This window comes from Abramis brama (assembly GCF_963993115.1).
Source record: "Abramis brama genome assembly, chromosome: 13".
Classification (NCBI taxonomy): domain Eukaryota; kingdom Metazoa; phylum Chordata; class Actinopteri; order Cypriniformes; family Leuciscidae; genus Abramis; species Abramis brama.
The window spans coordinates 19224360-19236588 of record NC_139975.1 but is presented as its reverse complement, the minus strand read 5'-3'; the positions used below and the strand labels follow the sequence as shown (position 1 = coordinate 19236588).

Below are 12229 nucleotides of genomic sequence, written 5' to 3'. Positions count from 1 at the left end.
TAATTTTCATGGTGATATCTAAAGGTTAAAATTTTTACCCTATTCGCGTAAGAAAAAGAATGAATAGGCGTATGAATAGGCTATATTTGGGTCTTTTTCGAAACTTTCCCCTAATGGGATTCTTCGGGACTTTTTTTTCCTTACTCAGGACATATTGAGGATACAAAATCAGTTGAGTTTGCTTCTGTTGCAATTTGTTCAAGGTTGACCCCCATTTTGGCTTAAAATGACTGGACCAATAAATGACATTTTACATGCATCCAATAGGCAAATTTTAGCGTACATATGATACGCACTTTTTGCGGGCATATATTACAAAATATACATTACCCAGCCAATTCTACCCAACGGGTAAATCTTGCGTACCAGATGCACGTATTACTTTTGCGTATAAAGAGCACGGCAAATAAAGGCATGAACTCGTGCTATAGATATGCAGTGTCAGGAGTTATCATGAGGCTGTCCATATAGGGTCTAGCGCGAGTTTAAGCACTCACAAAACTCCCGTTAAAATCACGTAAACGGACTAGACAGTCTGCAACATGAATCTCTTCCATCGAATCTGCACTTTGTTGTTTATGATGGTAGAATTCACGAGTTTCAAGTCAGAATTCAGTCAGAGAGAGCGCGCGCTGGAACAAAACTCTTCATTTCAGCAATGTCTAATCTGAACGCCTCTGATTGGCCATCACACTCATAAACTCAACGGAAACGTGTGCGATTGGTTATAATGCTCAATGCTGCAAAACGAAATCTGGTGGAAATGCCGCAGTCGGATGGATCGAATGAACGTTAAGTCGGTACTAATATTATCACTTAAACATATTCTATTATATACATACTTTGAAACAAATTACCATGACTTTCCCAAAACTTCCAGACTTCTTTTTTGAGTCTTTTATAGTTTGATTAACATAATAGACAACAACAGGATTATTAGGCTGCTGTCACTTTAAGAGCTGCACTGATCCAATATACTGTTACACAATTTTCTCAACTGTTCACTTAAAGGTAGGGTAGGTAGGAATTGTCTAAAAAACTTATTTTCCAAATTTGTTTAAACTTTATTTATATATCAATACATAATTAAAATGTAAGTACTCTGAAAAAGAAAGTATAAAAATCGAGTGTCTGTAGACCTCTCACGACTGTTTTAAAGACAGCTCATTATTTCCATTCACTCCACCCCCTCCCTTCTGGGCTCCTTCCAAAGCCACGCCCCCAAAACACATGAACGCGCGACTCCGACCGCTGAACTGGAAGACGCATTATTTACCTGAGACGAGCGGAGAGGAAGGAGCACAGTGCATGTAGTGACATCATGTCAGAATCACATGTAATAAAAAAATCTAACTTTATCATTATGAATATAAACAAATTTGATGTATTTTAGTACTCACTATCAAGCTAGCATATTGATATTGGTAAAGTTTAAAATATATATTTTTTTGATTCGCTAACGAGCTAGTTATATCTATAAGGCAAAGCTAAAAACAGGTTGCATTGATACACGTTTTTCCATTACCATCAGTTACACTGTGATGAAGATGAATTTCGTGTAAGATTCATAACATATATGGTGTTCTGCATGTAAGAGTTTCCATGATGAAAGCATTGTTGACTCTGATGAGGACTACACTCCAGAGACAAGTACCGCATTGTCAGCTCGAGGACAGGTCCGGGGTCGTGGGCGAAGCAGAGGAGGTCGTGCAAGAGGCCGTGCAACTAGGGTCCGAGGATATTGACACGCGTTTTATTCAAAGACTTTTTGTTCATTACCTTTTCTAGTACTGTCTTCCTTTTTTGCCTTGTTTGCCTTCGCTAACTGCATATGCCGGTAATGTGAATTTTTGATTGCTCTTTCTCTGCCATTGTTTTGCTATTCCTAGGTTCCGTGCCTCTTGAATTCCTCAAATCAAACGGGTGCGCGCGCATATGGGCAGATCCTGTGTGGCAAAAGGGTGGTTGCCATGGTTGCGAGAGAGTGACAGTCGCCTAAGCCAATCCTTTGTTTCGTCCCGAATGGAAATAATGAGCTGTGTTTAATGCAGATTAAACGGTCTAGAGTCACTCGATTTTTATACTCTTTTTTTTTCAGAGTACTTACATTTTAATTATGTATTGATATATATAGAAAGTTTAAACAAATTTGGAAAAAAGTTTTTTATAAAATTCCTACCTACCCTACCTTTAAGACAAAATCGACTGGGAATCGTGCATACTTGTCATGGCGTAATTCTGTACATACATTTGTGTGTTTGACCATTAATGTGCAATTTGGTACTTGCGAGTTGTTTGTGAGGCAGCCTAAGAGAGAGTGCAAGTGCTGATTTGTTTAAACACTGGCAAGACTTAAAAAGAAATGTAAATGATAGAACTCTAGTGATGATACGACACTGCCTCGATTGTCAAAGTGGTATTTCCTGTGTCAACTGTGCAGCTCGCTTATAGTGCAGACGACGCCATGTACTGATGTGACAGATTAAGACAGTGCCGCTGCATGTCATGCCATACCTCTCACGGCATGTGCGTCTTTATGCGTCGTCAGCATGAGATCGGTTTATGAGATCTCTAAAACTTAAAAGTTCCCAAAAAAGGTCACAGAGGCACATTAAAAATAATCAATTGAGCGGTTCAATCCAAGTCATCTGAAGAAACACAGCCGCTATATGATGAACAGATTTACTGATCAATGCACACACTGCAGTATGACACGGACGTTCAAATGAGAACGACATGAGAGTAAGTAAATGAAATACAATTTTGAATGAACTACCCATTTAGAGTTTCGATCATCACTTTAACAGGCTTTGCAATAAGAAAGGTGACTGATTGCATTGATCATCCGAAGCGGATGTATAATTATGCAATGCAATGGGGGAATATTTGTGGGTCCTGATAATGCCAAATGTCTGATTTAAAAAAAAATTGGGGTCCTGTATTATTTTGCATACATGTAGTCAGTGACAATTTTTTAGTCCTGATGAAAGCCAAAACGTGTTGGTGAAATAAATAGTATTCTTTCAGCCACACTGATTATTTTGACCTTGCTGGTATTGTTTAAAAATACTCTTGCTTTTTCCTTCCATGCACCTAGCATGGCCTATTCTGGTCCAGCCTTTTTTTGTAGTACCAAATACATATTTTTTAAATTTACGTTTTAGTTTCTTTAAAACCCGCCTTCTGAAAAACCCAGTCTGCTCTGATTGGTCAGCCAACCTCAGTCTGTTTTGATTGGTCAACCGCTTTGAGTGTGTTTCAGAAATGTTATGCCCTTACCAACTCAACCCGGCTTTGCCCCTTTTTTACACACAGGAATTATATTTAAATGAGGAATATTATGACGTGTACGTTCCTGGAAGAAAACTCAAGACCACAATCGAGGCATTTCGGGGAGTTCAGAAACAGTGCTTACTGATATAGAGAATAACTCCCTATGGAGTGGACTTTGTGCTTTGTAACTTTGCAAAGATTTTTTTTATGCTCAAACAGAAACATTATACACTAAAGAAAGTTATAAAACATAAAACATAACAAGACATTGGGTCTCATTCACTAAGCATGCGTACACAAATTTGTGTACGGACGTTTACATGAACAAATCATGATTCACCAAAAATGTTCATACAAAAATCTATTCTAAATTTACAAAAAAATTTTAGGAAAAACAAACCACACCTACGCAAAAAGCACTTTTTTTGTGAAGCCTTATAATCGTGTTAAGTTATATTTCATCATAACATGATTATAATTATATTATATTATACAAAATTATAGAATACATTTATAAATTATAGAATTTACTTTAATCTTAAATATATTTCATCATAAACAAGTCAAGTCAAGTCAAGTCAAGTGTATTTATATAGCGCTTTTCACAATACAGATTGCATCAAAGCAGCTTCACAGCATTAAACCAAAATAACACAACAAGGTTGTTTCTAGTGTAAATTTATTGATTGATAAAATTAAATTAATATCCCCAAAATATCCCCAACTGAGCAAGCCAAAGGCAACAGTGGCAAGGAACTGAAAACTCCATCAAGTGACCTAATGGTGTCCTAAAACTCCATCAGGTGACCCAATGGAGAAAAAAAACCTTGGGAGAACCCAGGCTCAGTCGGGGGCCAGTTCTCCTCTGGCATTTATGAACTAGAGGCCAGATTGTAGTTTGAACAGTAAGATTTAAAATGTTATATGAATGCCTGGCTGAAGAGATGCGTCTTTAATCTAGTTTTAAACTGGGAGAGCGAGTCTGAGCAACGAACAGTATCAGGAAGGCTATTCCAGAGTTTCGGAGCTAAATGTGAAAATGCTCTCCCTCCTTTGGTGGATCTGGATATCCTAGGTATGACCAAAAGCCTCGAATTTAGTGATCTTAAAGAGCGCGATGGATTATAGGGCGATAGAAGATCCGTTAAATAGACTGGAGCTAAGCCGTTTAGGGCTTTATAAGTCAGTAGCAATACCTTGTAATTGATACGGAACTTTATAGGTAACCAATGCAGTGATGATAAAATCGGTGTTATATGATCATATTTTCTTGATCTAGTAAGAACTCTAGCGGCTGCATTTTGGACTAACTGTAGCTTGTTTATTGAGGATGCAGGACAACCAGCTAATAAAGCATTACAGTAATCTAGTCTCGAGGTCATGAATGCATGAACTAACTTTTCTGCATCGGAAACTGATAGCATATTACGTAGCTTAGCAATGTTTCTAAGGTGGAAAAAGGCTGTTCTTGTAACATATGAAATATGATTTTCAAAAGACAGGTTGCAATCGAGTATAACACCCAGGTCTTTTACTGTAGAGAATAAAGTAACAGGACATCCTACGATGTTAAAATTGTATTGTGAGAGGTTTTGTGGGCGGTTTTTTTAACCGATAAGTATTACCTCTGTCTTGTCTGGATTTAATAAAAGAAAATTACGCGTCATCCAATCTTTGATATCTTTAACACATTCTGTCAATTTGGATAATTTAGCGTTTTCATCCGGCCGTGATGAAATATATATTTGAGTGTCATCAGCATAACAATGGAAACTAATTCCATGTTTCCTTATAATATTTCCAAGTGGCATCATATATATTGAGAATAACAGAGGGCCTAACACAGATCCCTGCGGCACTCCATAGTTTACTGGAGTTATGATCGATTTTTCTCCATTTAAAGAGACAAAATGGTAGCGGTCAGATAGGTATGATTTGAACCAGCTTAATGCTTGTCCTTGAACACCAGTATAATTTTGTAGTCGATCTAAGAGTATTGTGTGATCTATAGTATCGAACGCAGCACTTAGATCAAGTAAAACTAGTATTGAGAAACAGCCTTGGTCAGAAGCTAAAAGTAAATAATTTGTGATTTTAACGAGCGCAGTTTCAGTGCTGTGATGCGGTCTGAATCCAGACTGAAACTTTTCATAGATATCATTTTCTTGTAAGAAAGAGCCCAGTTGAGCGGACACCACTTTTTCTAATATTTTAGACATAAATGGAAGATTTGAAATGGGTCTATAATTTGCTAGATTATTAAGATCTAATTGTGGTTTCTTAATGAGAGGTTTTATAACTGCCAGTTTAAATGTTCTAGGAACATGACCTAAAGATAAAGATGAGTTAATAATATTGAGGAGAGGCTCTTCCACTACAGGTAACACTTCTTTCAGTAATTTAGTTGGTATAGGATCTAATAAACATGTTGTTGTTTTAGATGAAGTGATAAGTTTATTTAACTCTTTTTGTTCTATAGTTGTAAAGCATTGTAATTGTTCTTGCGTCGTGATAATTGAGGCTGAATTATAAGGCGCGATTGAAGATTGAACGTTTACAATTGTGGTTCTGATGCTTTCTATTTTCTCAGTGAAGAAGTTCATGAAATCATTACTACTGAACTGTAACGGGATATTTTGTTCGGGTGACTTCTGTTTATTTGTTAGTCTAGCCACGGTGTTAAATAAAAACCTAGGATTATTTTGATTATTTTCTATTAGTTTGCGGAGGTGCTCAGCCCTGGCCGCTTTTAGGGCCTTTTTATAACGTGACATACTGTCTTTCCACGCGATTCTAAAGACCTCTAAATTTGTTTTTTTCCATTTACGCTCTAAATTACGGGTTTCTCTCTTTAGAACATGCGTAGTATTGTTGTACCATGGTGCTTTAATTTTCTCTCTGACCTTTTTTAATTTAATAGGTGCAACAACATCCAATGTTCTAGAGAGAATGGTGCTCATAGTGCTAGTTAGTTCTTCTAGTTCATCTGTTTGTTTGGGTTCAGGCAGCAGATGAGACAGATTAGATAAGCAATTTGAGAAATTATCTATGGTGGATGGAAGGATTGTTCTGCCTGGTTGATAACGCGGCGCCGCATGACATATTACAGCAGTACGTAATATGCAAGTTACCATGTAATGGTCAGTGACATCATCACTTTGTGGAATGATATCTATATCGGTTGGATCGGTTCCATATGATATAATTAAATCGAGTGTATGATTAAGACGATGAGTTGGTCCGGTGACGTTTTGCTTGACCCCAAAGGAGTTTAATAAATCTGTAAACGCAGCCCCTAACGCATCATTTGGATTGTCTACATGTATGTTAAAATCTCCAACAATTAATGCTTTATCGACATTGACTAATAGGTCAGAAAATCTGCAAACTCTTTTAGGAAATCAGCGTAAGGCCCAGTTAAAGTGTAAAAAAAAAGCTGCGTTTTTAGCTTCAGCTGTGAGGTTTCTCTGAATAACACGGATATATGCATGTACTGCTGGCTAATGAGAGGTCTGTAATCCGAGTTTGTTTAAAAGGTGTTTATTGTGTTTGAACTGGTTTCCAGAACGGCACGGCATTGCTCGAGGATCTGGCGAGAGAGCGTCTACAGAGAGCGATATGTGTTTGGCGAGAGTGATGAAAGGCTGTAAAGGAAAGGTTGTGCAGAAAGCCCTTATATAGGGATGGTTTTATGCAAATGACTAACCACGTGTACGCGTCAGCGCATTTAGAGTACTCCAGATTGACTAATGTTAGAACGAGATTAATGTTTCGCACGTTTTGTGAATTAGGTGGAGATTTTTCTTTAGAAGTTCTCCTGGGTGTACAAATACAAAATAATCCATGCAATTATTAGTGAATGAGACCCAATGTCTTGAGAAAATATTAAGATCCTGGACAAGCCCCCAATAATGACAATAAGTGGTCAAAGGGAAGTAAGTTGTATTATTAAATTATTAGGGCTGGAATTTTTTTCTTGAATAAAATAAATAAATCGCTGTTTAACATTAAAAGCGATTTAATTATTAATGTATTATTTTTCATTAAAATGAATGTGCAAACATTTTTGAAAATAAGTTTATGACTACAAATTTCAATGTTGGGTGTGATTATTTTTAATTACAGAAACTTAATTTTTTTAAGCGATTGACAGCGCTAAATAAAAATATAAATGTATTAGGTGGTAACATTTTTATTATTCACATTATTCATTAATTATTTTACATGTCATGAGGTAAGCTGTAATTGGTCATCTTATTGGAGTTATTTGCATAATGCTCCTTAATAATTTGTTGTGTTTCTTTGCAATATAGTAGAAGTGACCCTAATAAGCTCACCCAAATCTAGATTTTCTTAGTTTCTCTACAGATATCTGAATAGCCTTCTAATAAAGTAGGTATGAATTTAAAGATTAATCTGTCATCTATGTTATATTCCTGTCATTAACTGATTTTTTTTTTTTAATTACTTTTTTAAATTCCAAACAAAAAATCTTTTGGTTGTTAAAAAGACCAACTGTAATCAGCATTTACGGCACTATTCAGATACTTGCCAATGCTTTTGACTGCCTCCGTAAGGACCTGCTGGACTTCAAGGCGGGAACAGCTTGTGAAGGGGTTGACAGGCTAGTAGGAGAGGCACTGGACTGTGGACATGATCTATTAGGGGTACAATCTGGATACATGGAGAGAAAAAAGAAAAAAAGAGATTTTTTTTTTTAAATACAGGGAATAAGGTTTAGAACAACACCAGTCTGTGTCTGATAGCATTTCTCACTTGAAGAAAAGAGAGCAGTACATCTGTGGGTGGTCACTGGATTATAGGTCTACTGATATGGATATACAGAAAGTCCTGAACAAGGATGAGACATGCTTACAGTCTACAGTTCAATGATTCTGTCCCTGTGTACTCTACATTTCAGTTCAGCATGGCATGTTACACTTATAACACTTAGGACATGAGTGAATGACATGCATCAAATATGAAGTAGCTTTGGCAAATGTTACTGTCTTTCATTTTTCATGAAGTCACATTCAAACTACTTGAATATGATTTAATGTCACCCCAAATTATGGTTTATGATATTGCCACATCATATTACAAGGTGTCCAAATTTGTTTAACCACAGCTAAGATAAACATACACTGATGTTTAAAATTAAGGTTTTTATTTAAGAAATAAAAAAATTCCCCAGCAAGGATGCATTAAACTAAACAAAAATGTCAGTAAAGACATGTATAATGTTACAACAGACTTTTTCAAATAAATGCTTTTCTTTTGAACTTTTTATTCATCAAATATCAGTTTCCACAAAAATATTAAGCAGCACAACTGATTTCAACAGTGATAATGGTGATAAATGTTTATTTTATTATTATTATTATTATTATTATTATTTCTGAAGGATAGTGTGGCATTGAAGACTAGAGTAATGGAGAGTTATTTTAAATTGTAATAATATTTTAAAAAATAGTACTTTGTCCTGTATTTTTGGTCAAATAAATGCAGCCTTTGTAACTTTTGAAAGCTAGAGTATGTTTGTATGTTTAAACTTATAAACAACAATAGCCGCGTTTCCACTGTCGGGCCAGGGCTTTAAACGGGCCGTGCCGGGCTAATAGCACTGGGCCTGCGTTTCCACTGTCGGGCCAGAAGCTCCACAGCGCTTCACTAAAACACGCCCGTAACACGCCTCTCTGGAACAACGTCACACTAACCCATCATTTCACCAACAAATGGAAGTTTTATCAGAAAACTAATCAGAAATCACTGGAAACAGCGTTGAAAACAAACATGATAAAAGCGACCGTTTGCTGGCATTTTTTGTTTTTGTTTACTTGAATATTTAAAACCCAAGCATCGATGTTTTACCACAGGTTTACAATAAAAAGTGATACATTGATCATAATGAATTAATTTATGTCAAAATTGCACATTAGTCACTCAGAAATAAATTACCGTTAGGTCTATTTCACAAAAGAAAGAGGACACACTTACTTCTTCAGTTGCGTCTGTTTCTGTTTATCTGGTAGTTACAGGACATATTTACATCACATTTAGAAAGAATAATTTCTACAAATATGCCACCAAAAATACGACCTGAGAGCTTTAGCACTCTCTCGACTCCCATACAGATATTTTCAGTCAGAGAAAGAGGAAGCTCCCGAAAAAAAAGTTGCTTTATTTTATGATAGTCCGGTATAAAGAGACGAGACGTAGGCTACTGACAGATAAAATAAAAACATGACTGTGATAGCCTTTATGATTGGTCTGATTTCTTCAAGCATTCACTATGTTTTTTTTTTTTTACTATGCATGCGTATCTTCAAGCGTTTACTATGGTAATGGTTAGCGCGCATATTCTTTTGCATCACAAACAGAAGGCATTCAAAACATGAACGCGAGTTAAATTATTTTAAAAGTCTTTAATGCTGACAGAATCATCCGGCGCTGCCGTCTCCCGACTCAGTTGAACTCCGCCTCTGTTCGTAATCGTAACCACTCCTCTAGCCCGAGCTGGCCCGCTTTGGCCCAAGGTATTCGACGGTCCAGAAATCCTGGCCGTTGGCCCCGAGTAAGCCCCGGAAGTGACAGTGGAAACGCGACTGGCCCTGGCACGCACTAGCCCGGCCCTGGCCCGACAGTGGAAACGCGGCTAATATGGTCAGCCCAAAATTACATTAGCCAAAATTTTTGCAAAATTCAGTGCAACTAACTTTTCCAGCTCGGATAATTTGACAAAAATATAAAAGAAAATGTTTTTTTTTTTTTTTTTTTTTTAACCATTTCCCCCCATTACATCCAGGACATGTCAAAAGGCCCGGTCACTCTGTCATCGTTAACATCCCAATCAGAGCACTCACTCATCCATTCATAATTCTGTCATCTCTGTGAAGTTAAACCACCAATAATCCACAGCTCAATGCACTAGCATATGGGTCACAACAAACAACTACTGTAAGCAGCCAGACACATATGTGTATGATGACAAGTATCAAAACCGACAGACATAACGTGTGTTCCAGTATACCCAAAGCAAGGCCTGAAACATGGTATACTATTTAGTCATAAAAAAACATTGCATATTTATGCCAAATTTGCATGACTGGCAAGTATTCATTTGCTATGAGCAATATGTTGTTCATAAATAGAGGAAGATAGGGATGAGGAGGCATGCAGTATGCAGTGACAGAAGCAAACAGTCAGGTGCCCTGTTTGCTACACTTCGGGTCCTGACAGATTTCCAGCGCTACAGGGGCCTCTGGGGCTCTTCACTGACTCACACGTCGCTGTTCTCGCCCGCTCCATCTACACAATAAAAGCTCAGCATGTCTGCTGGATTTCACGGCAGGCTCTTTCCGAACACCCTCGGTGCACAAACAGTGTGTGTGAACCTGCTCCAAGCTTTCCACAGCAAACACAACAGAGAATTCAGATAAAGCCAGGCCAGGGAACGTCTTCTCTATGCCTTGAGCACACTTCAGAGTGAAACCCTCGCTGTTTCATCATAGAGATCTTTAACAGAAATCGATCTGCCCCCATTAGTGTGTCATTCTTAAGCCTAGAGTTTGCAAAGCTATTTGCAAGCATTTAAAGTTGGGTCATGTGTAAACAGGATTACATTTTAATATTCTATTAATAAATAAGAGTTTTTTATGAATAATAAACAAGCCATTGACTCAGGCGTAATAAAGGGATTTTTGCTCAAAAATTCTTATATTTATCGCTGTAACATTGAGCCAAACATGAATGATTTTTTGTGTAATAGAAAAAGTAAATTTTGGAAGAATATCCTGATTTTTTCCCCCCTCCATAAAATAAAAATGAATGTGCACTGGGTAGATCATGCCACAAACACAATAACTAATGGCATTTGACGTGGATGGAGCATTTAAGTAGTCTGTTAGATTTTTCTAGACTAAAGGCATGGCTGTTGAAAATTCAGCTTTGCCATCACAGAAATAAATTACATAAAAAAAAAAAATCAACTGTATTTTGATCAAATAAATGCAGCTTTAGTGAGCAAAAGAGACAAAAAAAAGAAAGAAATCTTACTGGGCACCCCCATAAAATCAATCAATCTCTCTCTCTCTCTCGGTGTCTCTCTCTCTCGGTGTCTCTCTCTCTCGGTGTCTCTCTCTCTCGGTGTCTCTCTCTCTCTCTATATATATATAAAAATAAAAGGAGGACACACTCTCCTATAAAGGCAACAGCCACAGGGAACAGCGGGAAACATGACAAGGAACCAAAAACTGAGAATAACTACATGTCTCATGAATTCCGCATGCTTATGCAGATACTGTCAGCCGCCCGGACAAGCCCTACAAAAACCAACTGTCTGTTGCCTCCAGTAGTTGAGAGCAGCTGCAGCTGAAAGACACAAATGCGGGCACGACCCCAGACAAATCACGACTTGACGTTCACAGAGAAAATACAAGAGGTCAGTCATCCTCATCCTGAGAAAAATTTGATTTGTATCTCATGTTTACTGCACTCTTCAACTGAATTAAATGGCCTACTGTGCATTTCACCAAGATAAACTTGCATGGACATGCGATGGGATATCTATCACATTCGCAGGCTTCTAAAAATGAACTTAAACTGATAATGGAATTAAAATGTTTACTGAACCACTTTAAAATTAAAAAAAAAACAAAAGCAGCTGATGCTAGTGGGATGAAGGAAGACAGTTGTTGCAACAGGTCCTATGGGAACATGCAACAGGAAAGATGTGGCTCATTTCCACCAGAAACATAACACTGAGTGATTATGGAGTGCCTGCGATCCCGCTTTTAAACAGAGACATTCTTCGTAGATTATAAGTGACCAGCAGGAGCTAATTTTCTAAAAATGTCTTTAACACAAGGCTTGCACACAATGCCGTCTTTTAGTCTGTCTGCTCGGCCTAGCAAAACCCTCAGAAGTGTTAATACGACTATCACTTGGGGTGGAAGAA

General features: G+C 37.4%; 1 protein-coding gene across 2 annotated transcripts in view; it reads right to left on the bottom strand.

Annotated features, from left to right (window-relative positions):
- Positions 1-12229, bottom strand: part of arhgef6 (Rac/Cdc42 guanine nucleotide exchange factor (GEF) 6) — a 43841-nt gene that overhangs the window by 24222 nt on the left and 7390 nt on the right. For both annotated transcript variants that reach the window (XM_084132264.1, XM_084132265.1), the window contains exon 4: positions 7826-7947. In XM_084132264.1, coding sequence (XP_083988390.1) covers positions 7826-7947 — 122 coding nt within the window. The remainder of the gene's footprint in view (positions 1-7825; positions 7948-12229) is intronic.